Source organism: Lepidochelys olivacea (assembly GCF_965140295.1).
Source record: "Lepidochelys olivacea isolate rLepOli2 genome assembly, chromosome: 26".
In the NCBI taxonomy this organism is placed as follows: domain Eukaryota; kingdom Metazoa; phylum Chordata; order Testudines; family Cheloniidae; genus Lepidochelys; species Lepidochelys olivacea.
The window spans coordinates 14,317,573-14,334,789 of record NC_140436.1 but is presented as its reverse complement, the minus strand read 5'-3'; the positions used below and the strand labels follow the sequence as shown (position 1 = coordinate 14,334,789).

At 50.5% G+C, this 17,217-nt stretch overlaps 1 protein-coding gene across 1 annotated transcript in view; it reads left to right on the top strand.

The window, feature by feature from the left end:
- Window positions 1-423: 423 nt before the first annotated feature.
- The window catches only part of SNRNP200 (small nuclear ribonucleoprotein U5 subunit 200), a 38,206-nt gene continuing 21,412 nt past the window's right edge, over window positions 424-17,217 (top strand). Inside the window, exons 1-18 of the mRNA XM_084615017.1 lie at window positions 424-559; window positions 2,164-2,327; window positions 3,991-4,162; window positions 4,711-4,903; window positions 5,347-5,402; window positions 6,469-6,567; window positions 7,278-7,430; window positions 8,127-8,226; window positions 8,338-8,474; window positions 9,258-9,341; window positions 9,607-9,780; window positions 10,741-10,878; window positions 13,152-13,307; window positions 13,700-13,870; window positions 14,176-14,369; window positions 15,365-15,488; window positions 16,086-16,235; window positions 16,610-16,720. Coding sequence (XP_084471143.1) covers window positions 515-559; window positions 2,164-2,327; window positions 3,991-4,162; window positions 4,711-4,903; window positions 5,347-5,402; window positions 6,469-6,567; window positions 7,278-7,430; window positions 8,127-8,226; window positions 8,338-8,474; window positions 9,258-9,341; window positions 9,607-9,780; window positions 10,741-10,878; window positions 13,152-13,307; window positions 13,700-13,870; window positions 14,176-14,369; window positions 15,365-15,488; window positions 16,086-16,235; window positions 16,610-16,720 — 2,421 coding nt within the window. The 5' untranslated portion in view covers window positions 424-514. The remainder of the gene's footprint in view (window positions 560-2,163; window positions 2,328-3,990; window positions 4,163-4,710; window positions 4,904-5,346; window positions 5,403-6,468; window positions 6,568-7,277; window positions 7,431-8,126; window positions 8,227-8,337; window positions 8,475-9,257; window positions 9,342-9,606; window positions 9,781-10,740; window positions 10,879-13,151; window positions 13,308-13,699; window positions 13,871-14,175; window positions 14,370-15,364; window positions 15,489-16,085; window positions 16,236-16,609; window positions 16,721-17,217) is intronic.

Below are 17,217 nucleotides of genomic sequence, written 5' to 3'. Positions count from 1 at the left end.
CCCCCGGGCTATACTGGCTGGGAGCCCCGCCCCCTGGGCTCGCAGGATGGGAGGGAGCCCCGCCCCCCGGGCTACACCGGCTGGGAGCCCCGCCCCCCGGGCTATACCGGCTGGGAGCCCCGCCCCCCGGGCTCGCAGGATGGGCGGGAGCCCCGCGACCTCGGCCCCAGCCCGCTGGGACAGGCCGGGGCAGATTCCTGACACCTCCCCGCCCAGAAAGGCGGCTGCTTCGGGCTCGGTGGCCGGGCTCGCAGAGCTGGGCCCGGCCCCTGGCGCAGGCCGGGCGCGTTCCCTGCCCGGCGAGCGCCGCCACGCGAGGGGGCCGGTCGCTAGGCAACGCCGCCGCGCGCTCCAGCGTGCCAGGGGGACGCGCTGACGTCTGGGCAGGGTCCGCGGCAGGGCACTTCCGCTGCGCCCCGGAAGGACTTGCCGGCCGGAAGTGCGTGCGGCGCGGCGCGGCGACCTGGTTCAGTTTGGGCCGCGGCCCCGGGGTCCGGGCGGGTGAGGCGGCGCCATGGCGGATGTGACTGCGCGGAGCCTGCAGTACGAGTACAAGGCGGTGAGTGGGCGGGGCCGCCGGGGCGGGAGCGCTGGGGGGGGCCCGGGTGCGTGGCCGGGGGGGGCCGCCGCCGCCCGAGGGGGCCCGGGGAAGGGGAGCAGCCGGCCGCGGAGGGGGGGGGCGGCCCCCTCCCCCTCCCCCTCCCTTTTCCTTGCAGGAAGGAAGCACCGACTGGAACCTGTGAACGCTTTCTACAGGCCGTAGCCGTGCTGTAACATTGCGGTCCCCGTCCCACCGTACAGACGGGGAGAGGGAGTTTTCGCATCCTTGAAACACGGTCCCGGAGGCGCTGGGTTGCAGGGTGGCTCTGGCCGCACGCAGGGGGCTGGCGCCTGGCCCGCGTTAGGCTCCGCTGTATGCAGGGGGGGCGGGGAGGAGCACGGTGGCTGTGGGAATCGTCGCTTCACATTGCCCGACTGCTGTGTGCTCGCAGCCATGGGGCGTTAGCATTGCGTTTCGTCCTCTGAATTTATAAAACCAACTTACCCGTCACCCGGCTTCCCTCTCCAGCTACTGCCCTGTATCCCTTTCATCCCTGAGCTCATTGAAATTCTGTCTCTGATTGCTGTGTGGTGTTCCTTTCCTTCCGTTGCATCCTAGATCCTGCGCAATATCCCCACAACGTGGCCTTTCTTACTTCTCTCTTCACACGGCTAAAACTCTTGTCCAAGCGCTCATCTTGCATCTTGATTATTGCAACGTCCTTCTTTCTGGCCTGGACCACTGCAGTCTTGCCCCACTCATATCCGTTCAGAATACTGCTGCAAAGATAATGTCCCTAGCCCGTCACTTTGATCATGTCACCCCTTTCTTTGCTTCCCTCGCTGGGTCCCCCTTTATCATAGGCGCTGACTCGGTGGGTACTCTGGGGCTGGGTGTGTGGGAGGGGCGGGAAGAGGCAGTGGGGGTGTGGCCTTGGGGGAGGGGTGGGGGTCCCTCCACCCCTGTACATTGGAAAGTTGGTACCTGTGCCCTTTTATTGTATCAAACATAAGCTACTTGTCTTCACTTACTTTCAAGACTCTTCATGGTCAATTCCCACCTTACTTATCTCTCATTTGCTCTTGAGCTGATGACTCCTGCCTCCGATTGGCTGCTGCTACCATCCACTTGTTAAATTTTCGGACAAGCATCTTCATGCTTTCCCTGTATTGCCCCTCCCCGTTATGACACTCCCTGTAAATATTTGCAAAGGTATCTCATTATCTTCCTTCAGATCCCTTCTCAAAACTGCCCTTTGCAGTAAGGCCTACAAAAAGCTTAACAGCTGTTAGTGTGCTGAAACCACTGTTGATCGCCAATATATTGTTTCCTTGTGCTCTGCCATCTGTAGCCATTTGTTGTCTCTAGTTTTCTACTTGGATTGTAAACTTTTGGGAGCAGAGATTGTCTTTTTTGTTCTGTTTGTATGGTGCCTAGCACCATGTGGTCTGGGCTCATGACTAGGTCTCCTAGGTGCTACAGTAATGAGGATGATGTGTGGGAATTTGTTTGGGATGGGCCACTGGCAATAATGAAACTTACTACTGGCCTGGCTGGGGTTATAGAGATTGTTGCATTGGTTTTTTCACACCTCTTACCTGTTCTATTGTGCTGTGATCCAGAACTCTAACCTCGTACTTCAAGCTGATCGCTCCTTGATCGACAGGACCCGCAGAGATGAGCCTACAGGGGAGGTGCTGTCCTTGGTTGGGAAGCTGGAGGGCACTCGAATGGGTGACAAGGCTCAAAGAACCAAACCCCAGATGCAGGAAGAGAGACGAGCAAAGTGAGTGGGTTACGCATGAATTGGTCTTTCGAAGCTTGGGGTTCTAAGAGACTAAATGGGCACAGAGCACTGAATGAGAGCATCCTGACTGCAGAATGGTATTCAGGAGTCTTGTGCTGAAAAGCTCGTGTGGGATCTAGCCCTGGGAATTTAAAGTATTTCCCCACTGCCTGAGTTTCAGAGATTATCATTAAGGATAGAATTTAATCATGGAGGTCATGGATTCTGTGACTTTAATGAACCTCCGTGACTTCTTTGGCTTCAGCACCTGCAGCAGGGTCTGGAGCTATCAATCCCATCTCTCCCAGTTACGTTCAGTAAAAGTCATGGACAGGTCACTGGGCTTCCTTGAATTTTTGTTTATTGCCTGTGACCTGTCTGGCTTTTACTGAAAATAACCATGGCAAAATCTTAACCTTAATTATCATGCAGTTATCTAGGAAAACTCTTAAAGCCTGTGCTCTTAAAGTGATACCTGTTCACAGCCCTCCTCAATATTGCTTCTTATGTAAGTTCAGCTGTATACTCTTGATTTGTTTTACTTGCAACTTATTCTATAAACCTTAGATATGCACATGATAGTACAGATGGCGTAACCCTATAGAGAAAGATTCTGTTACGCTGCACGAATGCGGGAAGGAGCAGTGAAGGTTGCCTTGAGGAACCTCAACTCAAAATTCCATGACTTTAAGATCGTAATTGCATCAGACTTAATGCTGAGTTAATTTTCTCGCATAAGGATTTAATCCGAGCACTGCAGTCATGTGCTGCTGTGGAGAAGAAGAGTTCCATGTGAATTGGCCAGGCAGAGAGAATTTTTATTGAACTTGAAACAAATGAAAGTAACTTGTGTCATGGCTAGAAAATAGTATCCCTTCAAATGTATCAGGCTTTTTAAAAAATCACATTTAAAAAAAGTTCTTGAGATACTGATAGCTTGAATTATTAAAAAAAAACCAAAAACTGCCACCATTTATGCCAAGTGCTTACTTTCTAATTTGTTTCTGCTTAGACAATGGCAATTGATAGGGAAACTGACCATTTGGTGTCTTTTGCACTAGCCTAGTATTTCAGTATAGAAGTTACAAATACTGCAGCTGATGGTTAAATCCAAATAAAAAATGTTTTTTTATTTTTAAAAAAATGCAAGCAAACCTAGTGAACACATTTCTTTTCAGTTTTAAAACGTCCAACACCACCTTAACAATTGCACCTAAACTATCTGTTGTCTTCAATGAAAGGTAAATGACCCCTGATTAGAATGATGGTCCTTTATTGGATACGTAACGGGTGATTGGTGACTTTTACTGCATGTTGACGGGTTTAAAGTCAAATGTGGGGACAGAAAATGTTTCACCTGAGGTTTCAGAGTAACACCCGTGTTAGTCTGTATTCGCAAAAAGAAAAGGAGGACTTGTGGCACCTTAGAGACTAACCAATTTATTTGAGCATAAGCTTTCGTGAGCTACAGCTCACTTCATCCGAAAACTTATGCTCAAATAAATTGGTTAGTCTCTAAGGTGCCACAAGTACTCCTTTTCTTTTTTCATTTGAGGGTTGCTTGTCCATCGTCTTTTCCCAGCCAGAAGGATTGGCATAATTTGGAGAAGCAGCTTCATCTGCTGATTGAATTGTGTGATGATTTCCTTTCCCTACTTTCTAGGAGGAGGAAGCGTGATGAGGACAGGCATGATATCAACAAAATGAAGGGTTATACGCTGCTCTCTGAGGGCATTGACGAGATGGTGGGAATCATCTACAAACCCAAAACCAAGGAGACCCGGGAGACCTATGAGGTGCTGCTAAGTTTCATTCAGGCAGCCCTTGGGGACCAGGTAAGGATGTGCATGGACCTGTGTGGGTATCATTGCTCTAACTGCTTGTGATGTGAAGGCACATCAGCTGAGTGCAGTTGTCAGAACCCCTAGTGTGTGTGCGAGGCAAATAGCTGGCAGAGCTGTAGCTCAGATCAGACAATAAGCTGGTCTTTGGATCCTAGACAGCAAACGCTTCTGTTGCAAGCTAGTGAGATGTATAACAACTTGTGGGTGCTAAAGCTCTTCATCTGAGATACTAGACACATCCCCTGAGCTACCTGGAGTGACTGCCCTTACTGTAAGGTGGGATCTAACTTCTGAGCAGTGTCGTGGCCGTTGCTGTTTCTCATGTGCTGGCACAGTGCTGCAGTGTTTTCGGAGGGGAATGCTTCCAGATAATTTTTGTAGGCAGAAAGCTGGAAGCATTTAGTTCATAAATGTGAACCAGTCTTCTAGTTCAACAGCTGAGCAGTGGCAGTGCTTATCCCTGTCGGGAAATGCACAGTCAGGTATATGGAGTATCCCCCAAATCAGGTGTGTTGCAGCTGTTCTCATTTCTTCTGCAGCCACGTGACATTCTCTGTGGAGCAGCTGATGAGGTCTTGGCTGTATTGAAGAATGAGAAGCTGCGAGACAAAGAGAGGCGGAAGGAAATCGATTTGCTGTTAGGACAGACGGACGACACCCGCTACCATGTGCTGGTGAACTTGGGCAAGAAGATCACAGACTATGGTGGTGACAAGGAGATCCAGAACATGGGTAGGGATCACCCTCGAGCTTGTGCCTGGACTGCTCTCGTGTATTATCTCACAGAGCACAGTATACGGGTTGTCAGCATGTCGTGTTTCAATAGCTGGTGCACAAACGGGGCACAGTGACTGTATGCAGGGAGGCTAGAAAGTGTTTCAAACTGAGACGGGGCTTGAAAAATGTTTCTTTGGATATTGGTGGTAAATAGTTATTGCACTTGGAGACGAAGGGCTACACGCTAGCCTAAGCCAGAGACATCTGTGAATAATGTTGAGTCTTTTGACTCAAATCGAGTGGTATGTTCTCTGCTTAGCCTCTAGTGGGAACGTATCCGTGTTCTGGCCTTTCCCTGGGTGTGCTCTCCATGCTTTAGCTGGTGCTGATGCTCTTGCAAAACGAGGATAACTGGGTTGAGCTTGGTTGCACCCTTCTAACTCTGTCCCCCTTTGCAGATGATAACATTGATGAGACGTACGGCGTGAATGTGCAGTTTGAGTCTGATGAAGAGGTAAGTGATCAGACGCTTCTAAGGTGGTGGCTGAACTGTCACTCTTTGTGCTGCTGGTTGTGAACAGGGCTTGGGTACGCAGGGAGCTAGAGTTTGGATCAATCTCAGCCATGTTGGCCAGCAAGGCCGAGCCAGGCCGGAAGATTAGACCCTGCTTCCTGGCACTGGAAGGCTTTGTAAATTACTGTATTAAGCTGTACTGCCTTTCACAGAAATGTGTATGAATTCTGTGGCTTGGCCCATAGGCCACCTGCTTGGTTTTGATCAGCTATCAGACTTCCTGACCTCCTCACCAGTCCCTTTCAGATCGAAACTTGCTATCTCTCTGACTTCCTGTTTCCTGCAATGCCTTTTCTAAATGTGAGCCGCTTGGGGCTATTTAATGTACTTGCTCTTCTGTAACACTTTCCTGAGTGAGGGTCTGAAAAGAATTGCTTTGGCTGGTTCCTAAGGTGGAACAATGCAGGAACCTCTGAGTCATTGGTAGCGCTTATTTTTGAAGGTCTTGAGGTGGGAAAGGATTGAAACGACTTGTACACCCTAATGAGTTCAGCCTGAACAAGGGACCTGACACGGGGCTAGGATGGCATCTGTAAGGAACTGTCCCTCTTCCTGCTTTAGGCTATAGATGATTGTTGCATGGGGTCACAAAGATCTTCCCTCACTCCCATAATTTAGGGGTGCCCAACTGGCGTGGTGCATTATTTTTTCTACTGACTTAGGCTGCATCTGGTGTTGGCCACAACTGAAAGCAAGATGCCAGACTACAATAATAATGCTCACTTCTACTGAGCTTCCAGTACAAGGAGCACCATCCCTGATACGATGCTATCTTATAAATGGGGAGACTGAGGCATGGGATGACAGGACTTGCCCAAAGTCGTGTGATCTTCTGCCTTAACCACAGTATGATTTTTCTGCTGCTGGAGGAAGGACCAGTGCTGCCGGTTCTCGGTAGGGATGGCATTTCCAGTATTCCTGCCCAAGGTGTAGGGGGGAGCTAGAGAGCTTCTCCATGAGGTTTCCTTGGGAGAGAGCTATTAACAGGAGCTGTGTGTTCCAACAGGAAGGTGATGAGGACGTGTATGGTGAAGTACGGGATGAGGCGTCTGATGATGACATGGAAGGGGACGAAGCCGTTGTCCGCTGCACCCTCTCAGCCAATGTGAGTTCCCAGGGGGGAGGCGAAAGGCCACTTTCCTATCGCTGGAGGGTTGGCTTGAAGTTGGTGGCTGTATTAAAGCTTTGGGGACTTCATTCCTAATGGTGATAGCAGACACTAGTGTGACAGATCTAGTGGAGGGCTCCCGGCTGGACTTATAGACCAGATAGATTCTGGTCTACCCTGGTAAAACAGCTGGGGCTCTTTTGTTTATGCTTCTTCCCCTTTAGAGTCCAAGCAGGAAAAAGAACCAAGTTTTTTTTTTCTTGTCAGGGATTTTTATCCCCTTCTCCCCAGAGCCCTGCTAATGGGATGACTTCATGCGCAGGTCTCCTCTTCCTGGCCGGTGGTGAGAGTGTGATTAACAAAATCTTTGTTCTTTGAAGGTCTCACAATGACTTATTTGGTTTCAAAGCCTTCTCTTTGGGCAGGACCTAACGTTTTCTGTCGGAAACCGGTATTTGCACTGGAGAAGGCTTTCCCCCCCTTTGATGAGCTGCACAGTTACAGAGCCAAAACGAGTGCCCCTCTGGGACTGGAATAGCACAAGTGATTGCTGCTGCCAGGGCTTTGCTCATGTACATGATGGCCATGGGGGATGGGGCAATACTGGGTGCGCTTTTGGTTACCCAAAGGGCTGTCTGTGCCTTTCCTGGGGACTCAGTCCTGCGCGGGCGAAGGAAGGCCGTAAGGAGACACTGACTGTCTTTCAGCTGGTGGCGTCAGGGGAGCTGATGAGCTCCAAGAAGCGAGACTTGCATCCCCGAGACATTGATGCCTTTTGGCTTCAGCGGCAGCTGAGCCGCTTCTACGATGATGCCATTGTGTCCCAGAAGAAAGCAGATGAGGTGCTAGAGATCTTAAAGGTATGTGGCCAATTATCCTGCCTCTGGGTGGAGAAGGTTCCAGACTCAGGGCCTGCTTGGCTGGAAGACAGGAAGCTGCCTGGGCAGTTCTTTACAATTTGAACCTATTCTTCCATATTAAAATGTTAATACAACCAAACAGTTTGCTACTGTGCCTCTTTTCCCCTGAGGATACACCCACCCCGTCCCTCCTCTGCTGTGAGGACCGGGTTTAACGCATGGGCAGCCCTTCTCTTGGGTGACAGTTACTGCTTTTTCAGAAACATCTTTTGGGAGGCCAACTCTGGTGTGGTGTTCCCCATGCTAACCATGGCCCTGCTCCTCACTCCCTTTGACTTCAGTTGGAATTAGGGTGCCCAGCACATCTCGGGTTCCAGCCCTTCATCTACAGTATTTATGAGGCTTAAAAGCCTGTAAACTGCACCAGCATAGATGACCCAGGTGTCCTGCCCATAGGGGCCTCTTTAGGAAGGTGGGAAGAGGTTGGTTAGACTCTTGCCAGTGTTGGTGAGATATCTGCTTAGAGTCTTGATTGTTACATGGGGGATCTCAGGTGTAAGTCTGGCGGGTAGCTGGTATTTGCTGTGCAGTTGGGCTGCACCTGCTATGCAGTGGGAGTTTGGGTCCCCTGCCCTCTCCCATGGCGAAGCAGGGCAGCAGATCTAACCAGCTTCTTTCTGTCCCTTCTTTTCCCAGACTGCCGGCGATGACAGGGAGTGTGAAAACCAGCTTGTCCTGCTCCTGGGCTTTAACACCTTTGACTTCATTAAGGTGCTGAGGCAGCACCGAATGATGAGTGAGTACTGAGCACCTCGTTAACCTGGAGTGCTGTGACCCTGGTTCTTTGCCTGTGTTCTGCTCCGGTTGTGCTTGTAGCGGCCTTCTCTCACCCTCTTTCTCCCTCCAGTCCTGTACTGTACGCTGCTGGCTAGTGCACAAAGTGAAGCCGAGAAGGAGAGGATCATGGGGAAGATGGAATCTGATCCCGAGCTGTCAAAATTTCTGTATCAGCTGCATGAGACGGAGAAGGAAGATCTGATTCGGGTAAGAAGAGCGGAGAGAGGCCCATAAGGTCCTTGTTGCATCTGAGCTGACACCATTGCAGTAGCACTTTGCATGCATGTCACACACACATTTCACTGTGATCACTAAATTGAAAGGATGGGCGGGTGACGGCCTGCCTGGGTCACAGCATAGAGGTTTGATGTGATGATGGTTGTAGACTGACCATGCATCCTCTCTTCATATTAGCCAGATCCAGCTTTGGGTGCAGAGCATTGCGACTGCTTGTGTTACGGGGTCCTCTGAGATGAAACTCCCTTTGGAGCATGTCGGATCCGCTCATCAATAATTGGAAGGGGTTATGGAGGCTTTGAGCATGACCTCCTCTGTGCTCTGAGGGAGCTGAGATATCTAGACCAGGGTCTGATCCTGAGTCCTCTTCACTGTAGTGCTAAGCATGGCTCGTTAGCTCCCTGGGTCCGCTCCATGCTGCAGTTGTCCTTCTAATGAATGTTTCCTGTGCCTGGACCCGGCCTGTTCTTATGCCCGTCTGCACAGGGTCAGTTCCAGTATGTTCCCCTGGGGGACAGGTGATGTTTCTGGCCCTGGTGGTGGTGGTTTCCAGTGACCCATCAGTAGGTGGCTCTGGTTGAATGGATGGCTGTGCTTAGAGGGACTCCCAGCCTGTGGAGCTGCCTCACCAGTCAGCTATCGCAGTGGGGCAGTAGCAGGCGCTAGTGTGCGGAGTGGGGCACAGCAGCTGCTGTTCCCCACTGAGAGGTGTCTGCACAGTGTTTTAACCTGCCCTCTCTCTTTGCCATCCAGGAGGAACGCTCTCGCAGGGAACGTGTGCGCCAGTCCCGGATGGACACAGACCTGGAAACCATGGATCTGGATCAGGGTGGAGAGGTGTGTCCCTTAAGGCATCTGTTCTTTGGATGCTCGAGGAACTGCTAGATGAGGGGCTGAATGAGTGCAAGGGGGCTGTTAAATAGGGACAGGTGGGTGCAGAAGACACCCTGATCTAGCTGCCTGCGGGTGGGGTGTGAAAGGTTAAGCTCCTGATCTGCCTGGGAAAGCAGACTTGCAGGCTGGAGGGAGCAGTTGCCATGCTTCCCCTTCAAATCTGGGCCCCTCCCATTCTTTCTCTGATGCCCCTTCTGGTTTTTTCCAGGCGCTGGCCCCGCGCCAGGTGTTGGACCTGGAAGATCTGGTGTTTGCCCAGGGCAGCCATTTCATGGCCAACAAGCGTTGCCAGCTGCCTGACGGCTCGTTCCGCAGGCAGCGCAAAGGCTATGAGGAGGTGCATGTTCCTGCCCTGAAGCCAAAGCCCTTCGGCTCCGAAGAGGTAGGTGACTCTGTTCCCTTTCGGTCAGTGGTGGGCATGGTTGGATTACCCAGCGTCCCTTCTTCCCCACCCCCACAGAAACCCGCCAGCTTTGTGGCACTTCTTGTTTGCAGCGAGCAACTTAGGTGTTGAGGGAGCATCTCCACAACGCGCCCTGGGGCCAGCAGGACTTGGGCCCCTTCCGACACATGACCCTTAGGGAGCCTGAGTGTTAAGCTCTGCTTACCTGAGATTTCATGTGACCAAAAATGGCTCCTGATCCATTGGTTTCTAATGCCTGGGATGTGCACCTAGCATAGGTGCTGCTGTGCTGGGTCTGGGGGCGCTGTTGCTGCACCTCTGTCGGTTGCAAGCTGGTCTGCCGGACTGAGCAAATGAGCATGGGCCATAGTCATGGTTGGGTTCCAGTTCTGGCTGGATGAGTCACTTGGACTTCGTCAGTTTTCCAAGCTGTAAAATGGAGACAACTCAAACCCATGTGGTGAGGAGTCATTGCTGGTTGTACAGGGTTATGGATTGTTGTGGTACATACTGCAATGGCTGCTTTGCAGTTGGGCTGCCCCACACTGGCAGTCGGAGCTCCCCTGTGAACTCTGACCCGCGGTGGGAACTGCCCGGTACACAAGAGGGTGCAGTCTGGGGGATCGGTAGTGTTGGCCCAAAGAGTTAGAATCCTCTATGCTAGTTGATTGCATTGCTGGTCACTGCCCAGAGTGATGGGTGAGATTGCAGATCAACAGTTGGAGCCCCCAGACCAAATGCTTTGGTCTAATGGGCCCCATCTGATCTCTTACTGCCTGCTGGGACTGCTATGCACAAAGCATATCCCAGCCACACTGAGAGAGACAAAGAAGCTAACTGCCATTCCCCAAGGGGTCTCTCTTATAGACCACAGAGTGCCCTGCTTGCTGCACAATAGAGGGCCTGATCTTTGATGTTAATTATGTTTCACCTTTTCAGCAACTGGTTTCTGTGGACAAACTGCCCAAATATGCCCAAGCTGGGTTTGAGGGGTTCAAAACACTGAACCGGATTCAGAGCAAACTCTACCGTGCTGCGCTTGAGACTGATGAGAACCTGCTACTCTGTGCTCCCACGGTAAGGATCCGGGCAAGCTATCTCCTGTCCCATGAGGCCACCTCATAGATATTCAGAGCCTCCAGCCCCACCTGTTTAGCACAGACTTTGAGTTGTAGCCCAACTCTCTTAGAACATAAGAACGGCCACTGGGTCAGACCAAATGTCCATCTAGCCCAGTGTCCTGTCTTCCGACAGTGGCCAATACCAGGTGCCCCAGAGGGAATGAACAGAACAAGGAATCATCAAGTGATCCATCCACTGTCTCCCAATCCCAGCTTCTGGCAAACAGAGGCTCGGGACACCATCCCTGCCCATCCAGGCTAATAGCCATTGGTGGACCTGTCCTCCATGAACGTACCTAGTTCTTTTTTGAACCCTGTTATAGTCTTGGCCTTCACAACATCCTCTGGCAAAGAGTTCCACAGGTTGACTGTGTGTTGTGTGAAGAAAGACTTCCTTTTGTTTGTTTTAAACTACTCCCTATTAATTTCATTTGGTGACCCCTAGTTCTTGTGTTATGAGAAGGAGTAAATACACTTCCTTATTTACTTTCTCCACACCAGTCATGATTTTATAGACCTCTATAATATCCCCCCTTAGTCGTCTCTTTTCCAAGCTGAAAAGTTCCAGTCTTATTAATCTCTCCTCATACGGAAGCCATTCCATACCCCTAATCATTTTTGTTGCCCTTTTCTGAACCTTTTCCAATTCCAGTATATCTCTTTTGAGATGGGGTGACCACATCTGCACACAGTATTCAAGATGTGGGCGTACCATGGATTTATATAGAGGCAACATATTTTCTGTCTTCTTATCTATCCCTTTCTTAATGATTCCCAACATTCTGTTTTCTTTTTTGACGGCTGCTGCACATTGAGTGGATGTTTCCAGAGAACTCTCCACAATGACTCCAAGATCTCTCTCTTGAGTGATAACAGCTAATTTAGACCCCATCATTTTATATGTATAGTTGGGATTATGTTTTCCAATGTGCATTACTTTGCGTTTATCAACATTGAATTTCATCTGCCATTTTGTTGCCCAGTCACCCAGTTTTGAGAGATCCTTTTGTAGCTCTTCACAGTCTACTTTGGACTTTGGAACTATCTTGAGTAGTTTTACGTCATCTTAGCGGGGGGACTGGCTCATTCTTAGAGGGGAATCTGTCTTTGGCTTCTGTGAGGAGGCTGTGGATTTGATGGGGCTGATTCAGTGTATGTACCAGGGTGTAATCCAGACCGGTGGAGGGCTGTGTTATCCCCTGTCCTGCAACCTTGGGTGCCTTACAATGCCTTGCTGCTGTAGCTCCTTCTTGGCTGCTCATCAACAGCCTTCCAGCATGCAAGCCACAGCCTGACTCTCACCAGCCTTGGTTATATTGCAGGGTGACCCCAACACTCCCCCAGTCCTAGAGTTTCCACTAGAAATGTATGTCCTGTGCTTCCCAGCGCTCTCCTGGTTAGTACAAATATATTAAATATGTAGTTTTTTTAAAGGAATCATATGGCGGCTTCTTCTGTCAAAGTTATTCAGATAGTTTAACTTAAAACACACTGGATTAGCTAAAACAGTAAAACAAGTTTATTTAATACAAAGAGGTAAATTTTAAGTGAGTACAAATAATGAGGCATAAAAGTCAGAAATGGTTACAAGAAAAATAAAGGCAAGATATTTACTAATACCTAACTTAACAAACCAGATTAGATTCAAGCAAAGTTTCTTACCATGCGCTCCGGCAGATTACTGACCAAACCCTCCCCCATAGTCCAACGCCTGCTTCCCTTGTCTCTTCAGGCTCAGTGAATGTGATAGGGAGGGAGAGGGGGGTGTCTGCGGGGTCTCTCCTTGTCATTTCAGTCCCTCTCTTGGAAAACCATTTCCAGCTGAGACAGGAGCCAAAGTGTCTAGTGGAGGGATGTTCCCTGCTGTCTCTCCCCCCCCCCCACTGGTTGAACTTCCTTTGTCTTCCCTTCCTGCTTGATGACAGTTTCCTGCTTAAATGCAAATTAAGCAGAGCACATCTCCTTTGTTTAGGACAGACCTGTTTGTCAATGTCTTTTTGGGCAGGGCTTTGGGGTTTGGAACGTGTGTTGTGAACGCCTTTCAGGGGAATCTTATAACTTTCTTATAACTTCACATATTATGTTGCACACACGTTTTACCAGGCCAATACTGATTAACAAATTATGAGGTTTTTTTTTTTAAATTGATACCTTACAAGGCGCAGTTTATACAGAGATTATTACAACGGTGTGTAGGGTGTGACTACAGAGATGTATTCTGTCTCCCAGGGTGCGGGGAAGACCAATGTCGCTCTGATGTGCATGCTACGCGAGATCGGGAAGCACATCAACATGGATGGAACCATCAACGTGGACGACTTCAAGATCATCTACATTGCCCCTATGAGGTCTCTGGTGCAGGAGATGGTGGGCAGCTTTGGGAAGGTAATGGAATGACTCCGGTCTAGTCCTGCGGGGGAGGGGGAGTGGAGCAAGGACTTGGAGCTTTGCCCCTGTGAGGTCTGTACTCAGAAGGGCCCCAGCTCAGCTCTAGCATTAAAGGGTATCAAGCCTTGGGAGGAGAGGGTATTGTGCCTGGTATTCCCTGTTCCCTTGGGCCTGATGCCTCCATTCCAAGCTTTGTGATTCAGCACCATAGAGGAAGAATCTGTGTCTTGCTTAATGCCATGGTGCGGAAAACCCTATTTGTAGTCTTGGGAGAGGTATGCAATTATGCATGCGATTTTCCCAAAGCTGCTGCTTAGGCCCTTTCATTTTGCGGTCTCCTCACATGCGCTGGGCTCTCATCCAGCCTAACCATACTTGGTTTTTCCTAGCGCCTGGCCACTTATGGCATCAATGTGGCCGAGCTGACTGGAGACCATCAGTTGTGTAAGGAAGAAATCAATGCTACCCAGATCATCGTCTGCACCCCCGAGAAGTGGGACATCATCACTCGCAAGGGAGGGGAGCGCACCTATACCCAGCTGGTGCGCCTCATTATCCTGGTGAGTAGCAGTAATGTCTCCCCAAGTGCCCTGAAAGATGGTGACGCTGGCTGTGACTGCACTTCGAGAAGTGCCTCGTGGCACCTCAGCAGCAGGGGTTATGTCAGGGTCTCTGCGGTCTCTGAGGAGGCCATAATTGATGTGAGACTTCATCTGGGAGTGGTGGATGGGTGGGTGTTTAAACCTATGCAAGCCCAGCCATGCAGTTCCAGCAGGGAATATGAATGAACCAGACATGCAGCAAAGAAGTGAGTCAAGCCTTTCCCCTTGGAAGTCAACCTCTTCCCACCACTTTTTTCCTCTAGGATGAGATCCACCTACTGCATGACGACCGGGGCCCTGTCTTGGAGTCCTTGGTCGCTAGAGCCATCCGCAACATTGAGATGACCCAGGAGGATGTGAGGCTTGTTGGCCTGAGTGCCACTCTCCCAAACTATGAGGATGTAGCTACGTTCCTGAGAGTGGACCCTGTCAAAGGCTTATTCTACTTTGATAACAGGTGCGGGAAAGGTTGGGAAGGGCCTTTTATAATCCAGTTGGGGAAGCAGCCAGGATCTTTGGTGAGATCTTTATGGGGAGGTGGTTTAAAAAGTAATCGTAAATAAGTTGGTGGTGCCAGGGTTTCATTGGGCATCCAGCCTGGTTTAACTGGCCACGGGATGAGCTTGTGGCTTCTAGGGAGATCCGTTTAGACTCTGTAGGTCCAGGATCGCATCCCTGAAATGCACCCTAGGGGTGTTTTCCTGAGGTGGTGTGACTACTCGTTATACTTAACCTTAAGATTTTGTTATGGTTATTTTTAGGGAAAGTCAGGGACAGGTCACAGGCAACAAACAAAAATTTACAGAAGCTTGTGACCTGTCCCTGACTTCCTAAAAATAACTGACAAAATGGGTGGTTTGGGCTCCAGGGTCCCTCAGGAGCCGGCAACGGCTTGGAGTTTCTGGGCCCACGGTTGGGAGCTGCGGGGTCCTCCAGCCAGCTGACAGCTGCAGCCCCACCGCCCCAGGACTGAAGTGGAAAATGTCATGGAGGTCTCTGGAAGTCACGGATTCCGTGACATAATCTTAGCCTTAGTTATATTCATACCTGGGTTCAGAACATAAGCTTGGAGGTGAAGAAAAGGGATTCTCCACCCCAATCTGCTGCAGAAGCTTTTTGGGGTAAGCTTTGAATGGCTCTGAGGTGGCTTGCAAAGTTTCATCCATATCTGAGGACGTGCCTCCAGGGAATGGACTCAAGTGACCGTTGAATACTGCTGCCATAGAACTAAAACAAGGAGGCAGTGCTTGGCCAGAACGTGACTCACTGAACCTTTGTGTTGGGCTAGAACAGGAGGGTATTTAGCATGGAGTCTCTGTGAAGGGGCTATATTGAAGCTTGCAAAGGGATCTGCACGGTAATTCTTGAATAGAAACCATCTGATCTGTGGCAGAAATCCATAGCGTGGAGGTGCCATTCCAGCCAGTTCATGCTACCTGCTTCTCATTGCAGCTTTCGCCCAGTGCCCCTGGAGCAGACCTATGTGGGAATCACAGAGAAGAAAGCAATCAAGCGCTTCCAGATCATGAATGAGATTGTCTACGAGAAGATTATGGAGCATGCTGGGAAGAACCAGGTAGGCCTGACGTTCTGCTGGTGTTTTACTTGCTGGTGCATTTAAGCCTCTTGGTTATGGTGCACTGGTGATAAGCTTTTTCTCTTTACATTTGTCCCGTGGGTTCTGCTCCCAGCTCCAGAACTGCTGCACTCTCTGTCTGTGGATAGAAGTGTAGATCTGTGCTGGCTACTAGCAGCTGAGGCAGGGATATGTAACCCCAAACTGCTATTTCTCCCCCTGCTGACCATCCAGCATGAGCACTTCCGTTCTTCCCACGTGGCTGTGCCTCACCCCAACCTCTCTGGTCAGAGTTGGCTGGAGCTCCCTCCTGAGCCAGCTCACTGAGCCCACAGTCCCTTCCAGAGCCAAGCGTCTCTCCTCTTCCAGCATTAAACGGTTTTCTCTTGTGGTGCTCCCATTACCAGGCCAGCAGCTCCAGCCCAGACCTGCTGCATCAGCACCATGCCCCAGTGTGTCTTCTAGGCCATGCTTTTGCGCCATAGTCACCTCGCTTTCCTGAGCACAGGGAATGGGCTGGGGGAGAACTCTTGCCAGCTGCAGCTGCCATGGCCTCCCCCGCGCGCCGATAACAGTGCTGTGTGGTACGTTTGACAGGTGCTGGTGTTCGTTCACTCCAGGAAGGAGACAGGGAAGACAGCTCGAGCCATCAGGGACATGTGTCTGGAGAAAGATACACTGGGCCTCTTCCTTCGCGAGGGCTCAGCCTCTACAGAGGTCCTGAGGACAGAAGCTGAGCAGTGCAAGGTATCTGCCTATAGCCTGGCCGGTGTGGTGTGACAGCCTAACAGACTTGGGGGGGACAAAAATACTGCGGCTCACGTCATAAGCTTGCCACGTTTCCCTAGAATCGAGGTTTCTCTCCCTCTTGTCTCTACACTCACTCACAGCATTCAACCAAAATCTTCTCAGTAGGAACAGTGGGACCTGTGTCCTTGTTCCCTGTGGGGGTGCTGGTTTCATGGCAGCGTGAGAGACCAGCGCTTGTTAATGCTCAGGAGCTCAGGCTCAGAGGAATCCCTTCCCTGGTTTGCCCTCCAGGATTTGTCCTGGCCTGCGGTGTGAACTGTGGAGTCGCTCTCTAAAGAGTCTGACTGTAATTAGTTGTCCCTTTGCTGCAGAATCTAGAGCTGAAGGACCTATTGCCATACGGCTTTGCTATTCACCATGCTGGGATGAGCAGAGTAGACCGAACGCTGGTGGAGGATCTGTTTGCTGACAAGCACATTCAGGTGAGTGTGATTATTGCTCCCAGCGGAGCATGTGTGTTCAGCTCAGGCCGGGATGGTCCCTGTGAGACACGTGCGCACTGCTTTAAGTGATGGCTGCTTCAGCATGTGTTGGGATGCTCCACCCGGAGACTAGAAGTGCAAGTCTGTTGATTGTCATGTCTTAATGAAGCTAGGACTCACTGTGAGGCTCGAGGCACACAGACAGGGTTCTCTCTGGTCACAGGTCTAGGCTCCAACCCAGGTAGCGAATGGGTCAGTGAACAGGGGCATGGCTAGGATAGGGGAAGGAAGCCTTTCCTCTAAGCTTAGATGGGTATCCATGCTCTCGGATATCCCTTTAGCTGGCGCTCTCACCAGCAGCCTGTGGGCTTCCACCTTGGTTACTGTAATGGAGGATCATTTAGGACTAGTTCCTGACTTTAACGAACCTCTGTGACTACTTCTGCTTCAGCCACGGCGGTGGGGGCTGGAGCTGGCAGATTTTTGTTTATTGCCTG